The 19354-nt window shown below is 41.8% G+C and overlaps 1 protein-coding gene across 13 annotated transcripts in view; it reads left to right on the top strand.

Annotated features, from left to right (window-relative positions):
• Positions 1 to 19354, top strand: part of Meis2 (Meis homeobox 2) — a 215010-nt gene that overhangs the window by 52646 nt on the left and 143010 nt on the right. For all 13 annotated transcript variants that reach the window (XM_036183628.1, XM_036183626.1, XM_036183632.1 and 10 more), the window contains one exon: positions 14021 to 14166. In XM_036183628.1, the coding sequence (XP_036039521.1) occupies positions 14021 to 14166 (146 nt within the window). The remainder of the gene's footprint in view (positions 1 to 14020; positions 14167 to 19354) is intronic.

Below are 19354 nucleotides of genomic sequence, written 5' to 3'. Positions count from 1 at the left end.
CTACTCTTTATTATTTATAATTTTTTATTTTAAATTATGTAAGTGTGCCTATGTGTAGAGGGTGTATGTGCAGGTGAGGTAGTCAGGTGCCCTGGAGCTGTAGTTACAGGCTGTTGTGAGCTGCCTGACCTGGGTGCTGGGAACTGAACTTGGGTCCTTTGTAAGAGCAGTCCCTGCTTTCAACTGCTGAGTCATCTCTTTGGCCTACCTTGCGTTATTTATTTATTTATTTGTTTGTTTGTTTGTTTATTTATTTCACTGTTTATTTCCATAATTAAACTTTCCCCTCATAATGTGCCCTATAAAATAATGCCTTTGAAATTCATGACATACCAATTTCATGGACAATTTTGAACTTTTAGAGACCAATATTCTAGATAGTTTCTGTTATCTAATTTTAAATATAAACCTAGAAAGTTCACAACCATATTTCAATGAGTCATTCATCTGATTGATCATTAAAAGCGTAGGCAAAACTACACCAAAATCACTGAACAAAGTTCTAATAAATATAGAGGGAAAAGGAACGATACAGTCCATTTCTTGAAGGACCTTACCCTAAATTCAATAATTAGGTAAAAGATACAGGAGTGGGATGTGTGTGTGTGTGTGTGTGTGTGTGTGTGTGTGTGTGTGTGTGTCTTCTGGGATTATTTTTAGTTCAAGTTTTGGGAGAGGAAATAACTTAGTCTAGAATTCTGCTATGATGTGATACAATTGAGTATAAGAAGGACTAATTTTAGCAATAAACTCCATCTATTTTTAGTAGTGCATACCTTTAGTATAAACAATATAAACCCTATCCAAAGGGCTGCAACTACTTATATTTGTCCATATGTAAGGCACTATGATATCACTAATAAGGGGCATCAAAATCACATTTTTGCAAATCAGTTTGGAAAAAAATTGTGGATATGTCCTAATGCAAGTACTAACTAGGTTTATGTACGCCTTTCAGCATGTTTCATGGTATTGGGAGGGATTAGCTACTTTTTATCATCTGTTAAAGTTTTTGAGATGTACTTCACGTAGTAACAAATTGTGCAAGATAACAGTACAACCTGTTATTTCTTAGTGTATTCCTGGGATTATGTAACCATCAATATGATTAATTTTAAGATATTTTACTACTTCAAAAGGAATTCCACACCAATTAAAAGCAATTTCTCATTTAAAGTACTTTCAGGAGGTCTGGTGTCTGTGGTTCTATAGTCCACAGGCTCTGTGCAGATTAATCAACTTGTGAAATCTTAGATTATTCTTATTAAGCAGATACATTATTTATTTCCCCAGAGTTATTACATAAATATCATGTATATCCATTTGCATTACATTATAAAGCCATATCTGCTTGTTCTCAAATCATAACACCAGACTCCTTTAGAACACTATGCCTAAATGGGATGTCTAAATATGTAATTACTTCTTTTAAAATGTTAATGATTTAACTTAGACATTTCTTAAACAGAAAGTCAAGAGTTCTACTGGGAAACTCTGGTATGAAAATGTTCTCTGAAAAAAAAAAGATAGGGACTCTAATTTTCTAGTAATTAATGAATAGACTTTAGACTTGGCATTATATTAAAAAAAAAACCTCATCAGTTATCAAGTGTGGTATAGTAAGTCTGTACTCCTAACAGTTAGCACACCAAGGTGGATCATGAGCTTGAGCTATCTTAGGATACACTGGGAGACACCATCATAAAAATACATAAATAAAGGTTGGAGATTTAGCTTGGTGGTAGAGCGCTTGCTTAGCAAGCACAAGGCCCTGGGTTCAGTCCTCAGCTCTGGCAAAAAAAAAAAAAATGCATAAACAAGGAGGCTGGTTGGAGAGATGGGTCAGTGGTTAAGAGCATTTGCTGCTGTCCCACAGGAGCCATGTTTGGTTCTCAGCACCTACATTTGGTTACCTGCCTCTCCAGCCTTAGGAGACCCAACATCCTCTTCTGGCCTCTGAGCCCCCACACTCATGTCCATACACACAGACACACAAATAAAATGAAAAACAAACAAACAACTAACAATATTCACCCAAACTAGGTACACTCTCGTAATGCCTTTTTTCTCCCGTGTGCAGCCATGATGGCCTCCTCCTAAAGCTTCCTGCAGGAGCTGTTGATAAGCATCTCAATGTAGTTGTCTCAGGAAATAGTTTCAGAGAGATGGCTGGCTTTGCTCTTGAAACAAAGGCTTGTTGTGGAAATTTAGGGGTATTATTTGACTATATTAATTTCAAGGTTATGCCTTTATGAAATTGGTCTATTATTTTCACTTTCAGTAACTGGTGAGGTAGATGGAATATTTTAAAAGTTTTTTGTAGGTCTCCTTGAACTGATATCTGCTGTTATATGTTCAGAGAAAAACATAAACTTAAAAATTCAAACTCATCATTGAAACACTGTCCCAATTATTTTTTTTCTTCTGTAGCAAATAGGACACTGAAGTAAGGACTCTAAAAAGGAGATGTAATAACTTCTGTTATGTATGATTAAACTTCGCATTTAAGTTATTTTAACAAATTTTATTACAGATTGATAATTAGTGTTTAATTAAATATCATGCTAAAAGTGACAATAAGATTCAAAATTCTGTGGTCATACTGTAACATGCACTTTTGGTATAGTTAATATATTCTGGGCAGATTAGTTGTAGTCTAGTGTCAGTAAGAAAATATTTAAACTCTATCAGCGGATTTTCTTAGGTAGGAAATGCTTTTTGTAAATATAAAGCCTGTATCCTCTCATGAAAGACCTGTTGATTCCAAGATGTTAGCCAGCTATCTTACTAAAACACTTTAGAATGCTAAATATAGTCCACTTCAGTTAAATATGGATGTTTTAAAAAAGAAAATCCCAGTTAGTCTGTAACAGAAGGACATTTTGTGTGACAATATTTTGCATGATTAAAAATTTAAACAGAATAACAGCTATTTATATTTACAGTTACATGAGAGTAATTACTAAAGCAGACAAAATACTTAGAGCATAATTTAATAATGTTTTCCTCTAGCAAAGGTGCCAAAATTGTTATTTGCATAATTTTCACAATTTGTACTGAAACAGCTAAGGGAAATTGGGAAGCCATGCCTCCCCAAACACCTTTTTTTCTTCTTTGGGGAATAAGGGGAAGAGACTCAAAGATCATAACACCTCATTTTTATGTAATTTTCCATAAATACCAAAGCTCTCATGTCAAAGCCATCAGGTGAAGGAGACAAGACCCATTCATACTTTCTCTTTTGGGGTCTTTATTTCAATGGTCAGCTCAGCCCAACTTCAAGGCTCCTAATTATAACATTTACCAGTTCAAAGATTAACCTTGGAGAGGGGCACTCTGGGCTGCTGGAAACTTGATCAGATGCTCTTCTGTGGGTCCCTTGCTCTGGTTCTTTGTATCACAGGAGGGAGATGGTATCTGGCACATTCCTAGGATGACTGGAAGATAGCAGCCTCTGCGTTTAGGGCTGAAAGATTGTGAACTCTGTTAGCTGAAATGCCACGCTAGGGAAGCCAGGCGGCCATTAAAACAGCTTCAGTTGGAAGTAGCACAGTGCAAGTAGGGTCGAATTTGAGAGCTGGGACCCGAGTGGACATTTGTCCCTGCTTCCTACCTTAATAAAAGCTGAGTGTTAACTGTGGAAAAGGGCATTTGAGAGGTCACTAAAAATGAATCATTAGAGTGCCCAGAAGGGCTTTATTATGATGTACTGTGAATAACTCCAGAAGGTACTCTGTACATTCCTGTGTGCTTATCAGGTAGCAAAGGAGCAAGTACCAGCTTTTATCCTGGGCCACAGAGATTCAGCAATCTGCTGAGTTAGAATGGCAGAGGAGGATGCATCCCACTGGATTCAGGCAGTTCTCTCCAGAGCATTCTGTGGGAGACTTAGGAGAATAGATATTCTTTCTTAAAATATTCTGAAATTTGTAACTGAACTCTATATGTATGCACACACACACACACACACACACACACACACACATCTATATTTTTCAGAGGAGAATGAATGAAATATATATACTTCAAATGAGAGGAACCAAATGGAGAATAGACCAAACATCTTGCCAGCTCCCCTTCACTTCTGCTATAAAGGATTAGCGAGTTCCAGTCAATAAACAAAGCCCTTTTATGGCTCCTAGCGGGTAAATTGAGGGGATTGATTTGGTCAAGGACCAGTATGAGGATGTTTCTGTTCAACAGCTAACAGGATTCAACATGCTATGGAAAATACAGGCATGCAAAACTATACTCTGACACTCACGTTGCCAGCTAAAGCCTAAAACACAGCCACATTTACATATGTGTCCATCTGTCTGTTTTTACACTTTATTTTTCCAACCAGTGGGTGAAGTGGTTTTCATCCAAGCTGCAGTCTGATTTTTTTCCCTCACCCACCATTTCTCATTCTATCCTATAGATTCATATTTTTCAGTGTGTGCTATTGGACAAGTAGTTGCCTTGCCTTTGCAGGGAGCTGCCCTTTCCTCTGGCAAGTGAGGCCAGTTCTGGAGATCTGACCACTCTACAGCTGCCCCACACCAGCTAGAGTACCTCAGGATGTCTCCTGAGCAGTGGGTAGTCCCAGGGGTCTCATCCTGTGCCCCCATGTCTGGCCTGGGCCATGCTGCCACAGTCACAATCCAGGGCGAGTCAGCAGGGAGAATGGAAGTGCTTGGGCTCTCTTCAGTGGAGAGCCTGCGTAAATCCTGTGTAAATAGAGAGGGGACAACAAAGAATGCACCCCCCGCAGCTCTGAGCTTCGGGAGCCATTTGGGGCTGAATTTGCTAAATGCTGCTTATACCGCCTGAGAAGTTGAAGAGAAAGGACCATAAAATCCCCTCTCTTTCTTTCCTTTTCTGTTTGTCCCCCCCAGGGGGGAGGGTGTTCAGGACTAGGGAAGCCGAGGTAAAGCCTATGAAGACTTGTTTTTTCAGTGCTCTTTTGAGTGTGAAAAAGGTGGCGTGGGTCACTGTCCTCTCTTTAATGTCGGAAAACCCACACAGCTAGTAAATGTTGCATGTAAACGAAAGTGTTCAACCCTTCTGCTTCCTTCCTTGCTTGTGGGCCCGTGAACCAGTCACTTGAAAAAAAAAAAATCACAGAAAAATTTTGCTTGAACATGTCCAGACGGTTAAGCCCAGCAGGAGAGTAAGAGAGATCAGTGATTAGCCCATCTCATTTCTGCCCTGGCTTTCCCTGAATTTCTGGGTATACTCACCACCTCCCAGCTGTCCTGATATGAAAATAAAAGAATAATAATAATAATAGTATATTTCTTGTGGAAAAACTTTGACTTTGCTGATGGTTCTTGGGAAGTAGCTTTTAGAAGGCTATAGGCCGAAACAGAACCAGACCGAAACTTCCTCTCTTTCTCTTCCTTACTTGAAATCTTGGTACCGTTTTCTCAGTGGGAAGCCCTAAATTAAACTCCTGGAAGGACCCCTTGACAACCAGCAAGAAAATATCTTTTGACTGTTACTACATTTTAACCCTGTTTTCTAAGTACTGTGTTAAGAGGGAAAAGGAATCCAGAAATGAAAGAACCTTAGTGCACAAATTACTGTGTGGCATGCCGATGGCTTCAGGGTACTTTCTTTTCAATTGCAATGCTTCTACTAATCTGAAAGTGTGGGCACTTTCTGCCCTCTCTGCCAGCATCTCTCTTTCCAAAAGAAAGTGGCAGGTTCGAGATGGGGGTACCATCTTCTCCACGGACAATTTTTGATACATGTCCTGGTGCACACTCTCTGGGGAGGACCAAACATCTTTCTACACTATGCAGTAGGGAGCCTAGTGTGGCCCAATACCGCTCAGGGAAGGAAGAATGGATGGAGGAGGAGCCCTAGGCTCACTGAATCCCCTCCATGGGCACTTTTCTCCAAAACAGGGCACAGTCTTCTCAGATCCTAAACTCTGTCTCGTGGCTTGTGTTACCGGTACATTCGCTCCACTAACATTTGATTGTTTGCTTCATGCTCACGAGAAAAGCATGGGTATCTCTCAGACTCACACCTTTGTGAGAATATCAATTACAGCAGAATGGACTGCCAAAGACGCCAAGAACACAGTGCCCTGACTTGAGGACAGGACCTAGGAACAACTGCAAAAGAGACTTTTTACTAGGGCCCAAAGGCTCAGCGAGAGTTTGCTAGCACAGAGTATTAGCAAGTGGGAATAAACAGAGAGAGAATGGTACAGCAGACCAACAGGAAGGAGTTAAGGTTTGGAATCTTCACAGGCTCCTTGACTCAGTCTTGAAAACATGGCTGATTTTCCGTTTCAAAAATCATTTAATGTAAACCTTAGATCTATAATGACTCGTAAAGATAATAGATACTCCTTTTTTAAAAAAATTATTTTTATTTTGTATGCATTGCTGTTTTGCCTGCTTGTATGTCTGATCTTCAGGAACTGGAGTCACAGACAGCTGTGAGCTACCGTATGGGTGCTGGGAATTGAACCCGGGTCCTCTGGAGGAGCAGTTGGTGCTTTCAACTGCTGAGCCATCTCTCCAGCCCCACAGATACTCTTGGTTTTGTGAAAATACACACCTAGTTATTTTTTTGGTCCGTGTTTCTTTCTTTCCTTTTTTGTTTTGTTTGTATTAAAGAGTTACTTGTATTTATTCTGCTGAGAGAGGTCCATGGCTGTGCCATACAGATCTTGTAGAGGTCAGGCTTAGAGGAGTCCCTTCTCTCCTTCCATCATGTGGGTTTCATGGATCAAACATTGGTTGTCAGGCTTAGTGCCAGGTGTCTTTTCCTAATGAGCCATCTTGCCAGCTCTTATGTTTATGTCTAAATGCGTTGTCCCACAATCTCTCTCTGTGGCGTGAAGATAAGTGAGTGTCCTGGGCCTGTCTCCTGGGATTTAATTCTTCAGGGTTGAGGGGTTATTCAGAATCTAGCCCCACCATACAGTCTTCGTGCCATTCCAGCCAAGCACAAGGGAAAGGATGGAGGATGGAGCACGAGCTTTGAAGGCCAAGGACCTGTGGCAGGCGCTTTCTGTGATTTTGGACAAATGACTTTTCACCTTAGTTTACCGCATTGTAAAATGGAATAGATAATAGTAATGTTTCCCATCTTTCCTCCCTCCTCCCTCCCCCTCCCTCCCTCCCATCCTCCCTCCCGTCCTTCCTTCCCCCTCCTCCTCCTTCATCTCCTTCTCTTTTGTGAAGATTGACTATGATTACAACGTTGTGAATACACATAAAGATAAATTCATGGGGATGAGGCTAATACAAGTAAGAAGCGTTGATGAAGCAGAGGGAGCAGCATTATGTGTCATAGGAGTACCAACATAGAAAATTCATGTTGAGCCGGGCGGTGGTGGCACACACCTTTAATCCCAGCACTCGGGAGGCAGAGGCAGGAAGGTCTTTGTGAGTTCGAGGCCAGCCTTGTCTACACAGTGAGATCCAGGAAAGGCGCAAAGCTACACAAAGAAACCCTGTCTTGAAAAAAATATGGTTCATCTATAAACATTTTGACACTTTTATACAAATTGCATCACTTTATAAGAGCTACACACACTCATACACACACACACACACACACACACACACACACACACACACACTTATATCTATATACCTGTTTATAGTTGCAGATATCATGTACCAGAAACTGTGTTTTCATGAACACATCTAAAGGCTAGAAATGAGACAACTGGAAGGTATTGCTTTCTTTTTATCTGTCCTTCTGTCTATGTTATCTTTTCAACCATTTGTCAGTGGGTAGAATCTCTGGCTACCAGATCATTGTCACCTGAATTTGTCAGGCTCTCTACTTGGCCCTGAAAACTTAATGACAAAAAAAATACTGATTATATGTGAAGCCCTCTCAGGTCCTGGCTGGATTGTGAAGAAAAGTATGTCCATTTCTGTTTGTGGGCAACCTGGACCAGCGTTCACAAAGTTCTAAGTGTTGCACCCTAAAGTGTTAACCCTTTTCCAGACTTTTCTAACAGCCTTCTTCAATGTGGGTTGATAAGAGGGCTCAGACAAGATAAGGCTTAGAGAAGTAAAAGCTAGTTCACAGAGTTATGAAAAGGCCTGTGGTAGCTGAGTGGACTTGGAGAAGCTCCGTCCAGATTCTGCTTCTTCCTTGAACACATAGAGCTTGGGCAAGGAGTCAGCCTCATAGTTTGAGTGCCCTCTGAAAATAAGGTTGTTTTTAAGGCATGGCGAAAGGAGACAAGAAGCATCCTCCAGCCCTGTGGTGTTGGGTGCATTTTGACATTTCATCGCTGTTTTTTAACATATCTTCACTCCAAACTTTTCAGCAAAAGTCTAGGTAGATACTGACTTTGCACTAAAGGGAGCAGCACAGTATGCAAATGAGAGGAAGTGTGTCTTTTGCCTGAGTGGTTTTTATGGCCAAGGGTTTTAGGGATGGCATTTTTCTTATGTTGGGTCATTTGAGGGTCCTCTCATAATGTGCTCATGTCTGCCTTAATTTGCTGAATACATATCAATGGATAGGGACTTTTGTTTTCCTAGAATATTCAGGGCATCTTGGAATTCAGTATCCTGCTACTCAGTGGCCTGCATCACTTGCATAGGCAGGTGTCTCTGTAGCTACCAGCAAAGCAATGCTGTACTCTGAGACTATTTGGCTCAGCCCAGGAAAGAATGCGGGATTTCCTTTAGAGCATGAATGTAAATCCAGCCAGAGATACTTCAGAGTCTTAAAACAGCAGAAGGAGGCCGAGCTTAGAGCCGGCCTCCAGACAACAACAGGGATAGCAGCCTAAGGGGATATTCTCAGCTGTGCAGCCACAGTGGGCATCAGAACCTCCTGCAGGGCTCATTACGGCTCAGACCCATGTGCTGCACACCTAGCATTTCCTACTCACTAGGTCGTCAGTGGATCTGAGAATCTGCCTGTTTCTTTGTTGATGCCTAAGCAGCTGAAGTTCATTTCAAGAGCCAGTATTCCAGTTCTATTTGACATGAACATGAGATGATCATGGGAATGGCCAGGATGCTAGAGTAGTCTGGAGGCCTGCTCTAACGTCTGCAGAAGGCCCAGATGTAATAATCATAGTCATTCACCATGACCACCACCAACCCCAATCATGGAATAGTAGAGTACTCTTCTTGGGGTACATTTGATTTCATGTCAAGTTATCTAAATAAGGGACCACTGTCACTGAATTGAGAAGATTTCTCAGCCAGTAACATGCTTGCTGGACAAATATGAAGACCTAAGTTTGCATTCCCAGCACCCACATAAAGAGATGAACACATGTCTGCCTCTCACTGCTGGGGAGGCAGAAAAGGGATATGCCTGGGGCTTGTTGGCTAACCAGTCACCTAATTGGTGAGCTCCAGATCCTGTGAATGATCCTGTCTGAAAACTACAGTGGAAGGCTGGTAAGAAAGCTCAGTGAGTGCGAGTGCTTCTGTGCAAACATGTGGACCTGAATTAGGATTCTCAGCAACCACATAAAAAACGGCATGGCTCTGGATGCCTGTCACCTCTGCACTGTGGAGGGCAGGAACAGAAGGGTTACTGGGGCTTGCTAACTATCAGACTAGCTCCAGTTCAGCAGGAGACCTGTCTTAACAAAATAAGGTGGAGAGTGATAGAGCAGGACATCCAAAGTCCTCCTCTGGCCCGCAGGTACACTCCCACCACATGTGCACAGACTTCCCCTTCACAGCATGCAGGCACACACACACACACACACACACACACACACACACACACACACACTGAAATAATACAGTTAAATTAAGAAAAAAAATTGGGCCTTAGAGATGGCTCAGTGGGTAAAGGAACTTGCCACCTAGGCCAACAACCTGAGTTTGATACTTGGAGACCATGTGGTATAAGGAGAGATCCGACCCCCACAAGTAGTCCTCTGATCTACTCATACACACACACACACACACAGAACCAGTGCCAATCTTTTTGAGTAAGCAAATCCCTAAAACTTGTTTAAAATGCACAGTCCTGGGCGCAGGATATTTTGATTCAGTGAGTCTGGGATGAAGCCTTGAGTCCTACACCTTCATCAGTCTCCCTCATGGTTTGGTATGCTTGCAGTCTATGTGCCCACTGGCCTTGAGTATTTCCTCTTATGTTTATACATGTTATGTCTCAGAGCTACAGTATACTTAATTTGAATATCTTGTCCAAAACATAGATCTCTACCTTGGTCAAAGGATTAGCAATCTTCAAAAAGAAATAAGCTCAGCATTTCTTTATTTCTTCATATTTAGAGATGGGAATCTGGTAGTGATGCAGTCACCCACATAGGCCCTAGGAGCACTAAGGTCTCTCTCCCAAGGAATGCTATTCCTGGCATGTTTGGAAGTGAGTGTGTGCATGCAAGCAATCAACCAACTACCAAGAATAGTCCTTAGATACTCTGTGAGTGAACTTCCCCAGTGTGACTACTGTCAGAGAGGAAAAAGCCTTTGAAGATGTCCTTCAGTCATCCACCCTTCCAACAAATGCTCATGCTATTGAGGTTATGCATACAGGTAGGACAAAAATAAGGAAGAAACAATTCTCTTTCTCAAGGCTTCTACAGTATTGGGTCATAACTTCAGGGGTTGATGTCTGTACTACCATTGTTTCTGCCTCCTTTAGTACACACATGGTGCTAGTGTATACACCGCCTTCAGCACATTGACTCAATTAATGCACATGCCAACGACCAGCAACCCTGTTCCACACAGCCTGGAAACAAGAAAGCAATATGCAATGTTACCAGTGGCGAATTTCCAACAGCGCCTGCAGAAGTTTAGTTTAGGGTTAGAACACATAGTTGCCTTTCAAACATCTCCTTTATGTTGCTCTTAGAACTGGGTTCATAGTTATTGAAAAAAAAAGGATGGTAGTTATTGTTGTATTGGGGAAAGAAAAATCCCTCTTTTTGTATAGATATAACACTAGTATTAAAACTCTTTTATCCATTTACATGTATGAAATTGTCAAACTTAATAAAAAGTATTCTATTGAGTATCTAGTTACTAATATAAAATCAGACATGTTTTTGTTTATAATTATTTATGACACCGATCTAAATTCAAATATTTCATAACATTTTTACAAAATGGACTGCTTTCCATTAAAATTCATGTAATGCTTCTCTTTATCCAATTTAAGTCAGTCATCAAAGGATGCTCACGCTAGCTACATTTTTTTCTGGACTAAACATAGTGAATCATATAGTCTGAGGGTGTTATCGTCCCCCTTTCATTTGAAATAAGAGAAAATGCACCATGGAGTCACTGCCTCTCATTTTTTAAGGTCATTGATTGGGTTCAAAACACAAATGCCTTTTTTCGTTGAACTTCCTTCAATTAAGCCATTAACCTTTTGCAATAAGTGTATTCAAAAATCTATCAAAGAAAGCTAAATGAGATTTTAACAAAATCCTGACAATTTCAGCTTAAACATATACACAGAAACCATATGTGCTTAGGAAGAAATATATACACACAGGCATTGTTTACAGAGTGTGTTTTTCTATTTGGAAGACAGTGAAGGAAGAGTTATTCCATACATAATCTGAAACGTGCATTCAGAGAGTCACAGAGACTCCACAGTAAGAGACAAAGATATCTCTATCTACAGTGTGGAGACAGACAGACTGACTCAAACTTGGACTTGCAATGTGAATTTTCCCCCCTCTTCTCTGGGTACTGCTTCTCAAAATTGCCTCAGGCTACAGAACAGCACCTCAGATCCCCAAGGCCCACTGCCTGGCTCCTAATAGCCACTCTCCATCTGTGTCACATGAGCAGCTGATGAGATCGCTCCAGTGTCTGTATTTTGGAGTGCACGTCCACCCAGGTGAAAACGCTGGGGTTGCCAAGGAGCAGTCAGAAGCCATTAGTGTGGGTGAGAATTTGCCTTGCAGCAGTTCCTTGGCACGGTAGAAAGTGTGTGCACATGTCCCCATGCAGGCTTGGGCGTGTGTGTGTGTGTGTGTGTGTGTGTGTGTGTGTGTGTGTGTGTGTTGTGCGGTGTGCATGCATGTGAGTATACATGTAACCCCTAGATATAGGTACATGTGTGTGCAGGGAAGGTCATCAGATAAAAGACTAGGTTCTATATATCGAGTATGCAAAAGCCAAAGGATTTTTCTTTCCCTGTCCACATATTCCTTTTTTGGCTATTGGGTTCTCTCTGTCTCTCTCTGTGTGTCCCCACTCCCATCTCTCTGTCTCTCTGTTTCTGAGTGTGTGTGTGTGTGTGTGTGTGTGTGTGTGTGTGTGTGTGCGTGCGCGCGCGCGCGCGCGCGCGCGGGCTCGCATGTGTATGTGTCTTTCTGTCTTTTTTTTTTTTTTATCATAACAGAAGGCAAAGAAAAAGAGAACAGCAACTTTGGGGTCACGCTCTAGTGTTTGGGCAGATGGAAGGGAGCTGCTTTGCCTTGGGGCAGGGTGGCTGTAACGAAGTGGCCTGTCAGTCTGTAAATAGTGAGGGTCATCCCTTCCATGTGATGGAGGGGATCGCATTGCAGTGAAAATGGAAATGTCAATAAAATTAATCTGCCAGCTTTTTGCTGTGGTTTTTCTGCTTCTCTGGTCAAAGAAGGTTGAGGTTTTTTTCGCCGAGAGAGCTAAAGGAACAGGTACCAGAAAGGCCACGGGGCAGACCCAGAAGTTCTAAGGCCAGTGCCCCAGTAGGCAGGAAGTCTGGGTGAAACACCATTTGGGAGGAGGGAATGGGGCTGGGGATTTGCTGGTGGATCTGCTGCATTCCTCGGGCAGCGACAGAGTGGCCAGCTCAGGCTACATTGAGCACAGAGTTTATTGTTTTAGGCTCTCTCGGACAAGGTTTTTACTTAGTGTGGGATTTATGGCATTTACTGCTAATGAATGTCTATTCTTAAATTACAAAAAAACCCATCTCAGTGCAATTCCCAGATGTCCTTCCAGGACCCCAGCTTCTTAAACACCGGCAGGGAGCATAAACTCTCCACTTCTCTGTTTTCCTCTTTCGTGTGGCTCCAGGCTAATGATGTGCAAGGAAAACACAGCCATCTATAAAGCCCCAGTGCTGTCCCCATATTCTTCATTTATTTTGCATTTGATTATGCCACAAGTCGGATCTTGTTTCTTTCCTTTTTTTAAAGTTATTAGTTCAAATATTAATGTAGGGATATGGCATATATTGCTACTCTTGATTGATGCCTTCCCAAAAACAGGAAGACGTGCTCGTATGAATTTTAAGAAAGTAGGGGTCCTGCAATGCCTTGCCAGAAGAGTTTTTCAGATACATAATTTAGATGCCCTCCAGGCAGGCTTTCAAGGCATTTTTGCCGGAGGGCAAGAAAAAATAACTCTGACTGTTAAAAGTAAATGATTTTTGCTAATGCACAATTAATGCCAGAGAAAAGCACAGAAGAGAAAGATGTTGATAGGAAGTTCTGATTAAGTGAGCACCCTACCTTGATGTGTGTCTTTTTGTCTGCCCCCTCACGATAATGATCAGCGGTGCAGAGAGCTAAAAAGTTTTCATGTCATGCAAATGTGGAGCTCTGGGTCATGGGAGGAGTGTGCGAACGTGTGAGTTGAAGCGGTGACAGTTCTGGGAGGAGCTGAACAGGCAGTGTGTTATGTGCCATCAACAGTGTCACCTATGCAGGCAGCCTAGACTCCATAGACCACAGAACATTTAACTTGATTACCCAGCAGTCTGTGCTCACTATGGGCACAGGGATGTATTTCTACCAAATGGGCTTTCTCATAGCGGTTTGCCTACACTGGGTTCCATAATTGACAAAGAGCTACTGCGCTGTGTCAAGTACACCATTATAATTGAATTAATGATATGGGCGAGAGTGAGACACACAAAATTAACATTTGAAGAGGCCTGGCTTAATTTTGTCTTTTACATATTTGTGTCTCCAATTATACTTTAATGAAAGGGAATATACCCCCTTAATGGATTTCTTTCAGTGAGCTTAGCTGAGCTCGTCATTAGCCTGGCATTGTCGTTGGCACCCTCGCTACGCTTGCTCTAATGGGTCTTCATTTCTTCCGTTTAGGTGATGGGTTAGACAACAGTGTCGCTTCACCTGGCACAGGTGACGATGACGATCCAGACAAGGACAAAAAACGCCAGAAGAAAAGAGGCATATTCCCCAAAGTCGCGACAAACATCATGAGAGCATGGCTCTTCCAGCATCTCACAGTAAGTTAAGATAAAAGATATTTAAAAATAACAAAAAGTTTATTTCTCATTTTGCTAAGTTTCAGCAAGTCACATGGTCTCTCACACAGGGTTCGTTTTCGTTTGGGTTCGAGTTCTATCCTTCTGCTTCTTTTTTTAAAACAAAGTTGCCTGCTTTCTGTTCCTTGGAATCTGGTGACCAAGCAACATCCTCTAGAAAGGATCAGTGTTTTGTCTTCATAGGTCAGCAGTAGCCCTTATTCAAAATGGCCCAAGACTCTCAATAGTATGTGTAAATGTTTTCTGTACTACAAGATGTGAGCAACTTCAGACAATGCAGCTTCAACCACAGGAGAAAGCTGTGAAGAGAAAAGAAACCTGTTAGCACTGCTGCTTCTCCTGCTAACCAATGCTGTCTCCCCCATGAGCACAACCAGCATCTTGCCACATGCATGTCCAAGCTCATCTCACGGAGGTGGTCTGATAAGATGGTGCTCATGCGTGTGTGTGTGTGTGTGTGTGTGTGTGTGTGTGTGTGTGTGTGTGTGTGTGTGTATGACAGATGCCGAAGGGTTATAGGTACTCTAGTGCCTTTGTTTGTCAGGTTGAAATTAAAGGTTCTGTTTTAGCTGTTCAAGTCCATTATCTTAAAAGCTAACCCTTTTCACTTCTGGGAAAAGATTAATATGTGCAATGGCCTTAAAGTAACAATTTATATCCCCATGTTTGCAGTTTTATGTGTTAGTTATACTGTTGACTCTTAAGACTCTCATGACAAAAAGTGGCAGCATATGTTTTTTTTTTTTTTTTTTTTTTTTTTTTACAGAGGAACTATGCATGCTTATATTTTACTATGTGTTTGGACATTCTTGGAAATTGTCTGAGGATGTGTCTGGTCCTAGTATTGTTCTTGGCCATTCTATCTACACTATGGAGTATGTAGCCCAATGAAAGCTGAAGGTCTTCTTTGGTTATTCAGCTTGTGTGTCGTCATGCTGAATGACCTTAGTCACCTTGTTGTGAGTCCAGGACAGGGTTCTACTCTTATTCATGATGGCGGTTGTTGGTCTGCTCTTCTCACGGAGGGACAGAGGGCAGGAGGGGAGAGTGGTGGTGGGAGGGAGAGGTGATGGATTCACGTTTCTCAATCGGACATTGATGTAAAGACATTAGTACCAAACAGAGGTGAATCGATCCGGCCTGTGGTGCCCGGATCAGCTGGGGGTACCAACGAGGCTGTCTCGGCAGTGGTTACTCTTGCCTCACAGCTATGGCCATTTTAAAGGTCAGGGCCCTACACTGACTTGGCTCAGAGGAATTAGACGGAACATGAGTCTCTGGGCTGATTACTTAACCAAAGACAAAATAATGAGTCCTAAGCAAATACTGACTAATTGAAAGGGCTGTAAATCCATTACATATTGGTCAGGGATAATCAGGAGTATTTAATCACTTTTATCTGTTCAGGAGCACTGAATCTGCAACAGCAAAGCCCTCAACCTTGCCATGTGCTTATTATTCTCATCATTATCAAAATTACTTCACAGCTGTTCTTTGCTACATCACCTCAGCTGGAGACTAGCTAACCTGTAAAATGTTTTTAATTTGGAAGTCGAGGGGGTGTGAGGGGAGGGCCTCCTTGTTTTCACCCGGAGGTTTGGTGCTTTAAGTAGCTGGAGATGCTAGGAAAGGTGGGGGCCTCCTCAACAGGCAAGCTGCTTCATCCTGACCAGCTCAGCTTACTGGTTTGCTCCCTCTGGATTCCCTTACAGTGATATCTTTCTTGGTTGAAAGTAGACATGTCCATGGTTGCTTTGCAACCAAGCATCTTTGTGCATGCATGTTTAGCCTCTGCCGTGAAAACCAATGTCCCAGAATGCTCACACCTTGGAGAATGTGGCTACTTTGAACTCAGATAGAGAAGTAGATCTAGACAGTGACACCCAGCTGTCTGAGTCACCCGCTCCACGTTCTTTCCACTTGTGAAGGTGACTTTGCACAGGTCTTATCTTTAACAGTTACGGAGAGACCTCACAATGTCTGCCATTGGTATACTCAAAGTCAAGGTGGTGCTGGTGGTGATGGGGTTATGGAGAAGCCAAGGGCTGCCTTCCTTACCTGTCTGGAAAGCCACCAGCTTCCCCGGCCTTTATGAGTAGGAAAGGGTCCCTGCTCAATCTCTGAAGGAACCTCATGGCGAATCATCAGGAGCTCTCCTTGGATCTCTTGCTTTGACCTATCATGGATTCATCTCCCACTGTCCACTGCAGCCAGCTGCCTATGATTCCTTGGCACTTGCCCATCAACTGTGTTACACACTCACCGTCCTTGCCTCATGAGAATGTTTACCTAGTTAAATACACACAGGACTTTGTGCAGAATTCTCTAAACCACTAACAATTTCACTGAATACTTAGAACAAAAGACTCACATAACCTGAGTCTGGGAATGAGGAGCACTTCATTCCTCCCTTCTCTTCTAGACTGTCTGTTGGCCAGTGTAGCCCATTAAGTTCCCTGGATTTTTCTATGCTCCATTTTTCAAATGAGAGGATAATGTCACAGCATCCATAGGTCCGTTGTCTGTACCTCTCCATTTGTGCTCTGCCCAAGGCCTTTAGGCAGAGCAATGTCCCCAGCCTACAGTCACCCTGCCATTTCCTTCCTCTTTTCACTTGTCACCAAGGGCTTTCTTTTTCTCCTCTCCATGACCTTCTTTCACAAATTGCCCTTTTTCATGGCTTCCTCCCACTGGCTTTGTCTCCCATCTCTCTCTCTGTTCCCCTCCAGACCCTTTCTGCACCCCCCTTGGATCTCAGAGAAATTCTTGCTGGCTTTCATTTTGAAAATGTTTTCTCTCTCCATCCACACTTCACCCCCACTGCAGAGAAGAGGCCCAGTAACTTTGATGAGGATGGTCTTGTAAAACTTTTACTTTCCAATCTTTAATGAGCTGAAAGATTTACTCAGCTGTAATTCTGAGCTCAGAAAACAAGAATAGAGCCCCCTAACTAGCGACATGTTAATTTAGACCTCTTTTCTTACATGCACTAACAGGCATGAGGGAGTCCTTGGAAATAGGGATGCCCTGGTATATTTCTCTGTCATTTAATGAATTTTAACATTCAAAGTGAGATGTCGGTGGGAACTCACTGAAAATAGATGTGGCCTAAATTATTATTTCATGTAAATTTCTTTATATGTGTGGAATTCAATGCACATTCTTCCATTATCAGTTTCTTTAACATTATTTCAAACTGGCCTGTCCCCTTTTGTGTGGTGTGACCTGTTCTTGTAGTACAATAATCCCTGATGTACCCTTTTTTCTTTCTTTCTTAAAAAAGAAGCTAATTGAATTATCTCATTATTTTAATTTGTTAAGCAAATGTATTTTGCATCTCAGGATGTGTTCTTATAGAAGGGGGCTGCAAAGGCTTTGCCCCCTGAATGGGCCATTGGCCCATTTTGACATTCATGCATTCATTAACTATCAGAACATAAAAGAACTCTGGGTGTATTTTTTTTCCAAACACCCAACCAGCATGAAGCAACTTTCCCCAATAAGCCACAGGGGTCTCTCTACATATGTTCTCAACTGCAAGCTATTGTCACCTATTCTGAATACCTCAAAAGGCTGAGAGGAGGGGAAAACCCAACTCAACAAAGGCCAACTGTAGCAATTGTGAAGTCTTAGTCTCAATATGACAAAAATCATTAACCTTCCATTTTCTAGGAAGAACAAATTCCAGTACAATTGTAACAGTTGAAACAGTCTCTTAGAATCCTGTAAACCACAGTTAGGGGAAATGATAATCAATTTGTTGATAATTGATTACTTTGGAGAAAATATTTAAACGAGAACCAACGTGGAATTTTCAAAATTGAGCTGTTAGATGAATCTGTTTCCATGCTCAGAGCCAAGCTCTTTGAATTTGTTAATATGATGTTAAAGAATTACTCTCTAATTTCTAGCTACCTGTTTTCATTGTGTCCTTTAAAACAATATCCTCTATAATGTTTAATTATTATACAGAAATAAATCCATTTCTTTTTAGAAATTCAGCTAGCAACACTGTTGAACACCCATTGTCCTCTTCCAATCATGCATGACCCTGTCAGGCTTATTCACCCTAAGAAATATATAGGGGGTAGAAGAAAAAAAAACCTGTTGGAAATACCCTTACATTTGCCAGAAAGTAAACAAGAACCAAAACAAATAAACAAGCCAACAGCAAGAGAACTGTCTCAGCAAAGTGTATCCTCTTTATTAACATTTAGAGATTATAAAATTATAAAAGCAAGCCTGCCATTACAACTTTTTATTCTACTGCAAAATTACTTGAAAAAGAAATGGCAAAAAATAATCTCTAGGCTGACAGTTTAGAACCATACACCAGGCCCTTAGTGCTCAAGCCAGCCTGTCATCACCTTCATTTGTCACCTGGGGAGATCTCCCAGAGTTGTGCCCACTGTAGGAAAGGAAGAGAAGGTACCTCACCCAAGGTCTTGGCTTGCTCATACCAGTTTCTGACTGAGGGTCTTCGAATTGGAAAATGCAGTGAAGCCCCCACCCACTGAAGAGGTGTGACACTTCCTTCAGAGAGACCTGTACTACCTCAGAAACAAGTGACAGTATGTCGTGCAGTCTCGATGTGGCAAGTTTTGATGCTCTGTCATCTGTGGCAAATGCTGCGTCTCCTCTCTGTGTCTGTGGGTGTAGAGAAGGGGCTGTGGTCTGTGACTTGGTGACTCCTTATCTACTGGAAGTCCTTTTATGGGACTAGGTAAAAGTCTAGATTTGATGATAAAAATATGCTTTAATGTACATTGATCTACCAAGACAATGAAACCTGGTTATGGGTGAATCTGCTTACAGGTTACATTAGAGAAATGTGGTTTGCCTTCAGTTGAGTGATGGAGACCTATTGATACAAAACAAAGTCATCTGAAATTTCCTGTTGTACTGCACCCCCCACTCTCTCATCTCCCACCCCCCACCCCACAGGCATACAAGTACACACATGTAAGAGACAGAAAAAGATGGAGGGAAGGAAATGGAGAGATAAACTTCAATTATTTGGTTATTAACTAGTTAACTATTAACTAGTTCTCTTCATTTTGGGGCTTGTTTAGATAGCTTTCTTAAATGAGGAAACAAAATGTCTAGATTCAGTGCGCAGGACCCCAAATCCACAACACAGTACATATTT

The sequence above is a fragment of the Onychomys torridus genome, chromosome 4 (assembly GCF_903995425.1).
Source record: "Onychomys torridus chromosome 4, mOncTor1.1, whole genome shotgun sequence".
NCBI classification, from domain to species: domain Eukaryota; kingdom Metazoa; phylum Chordata; class Mammalia; order Rodentia; family Cricetidae; genus Onychomys; species Onychomys torridus.
This window is presented reverse-complemented; position numbering and strand designations above follow the sequence as displayed.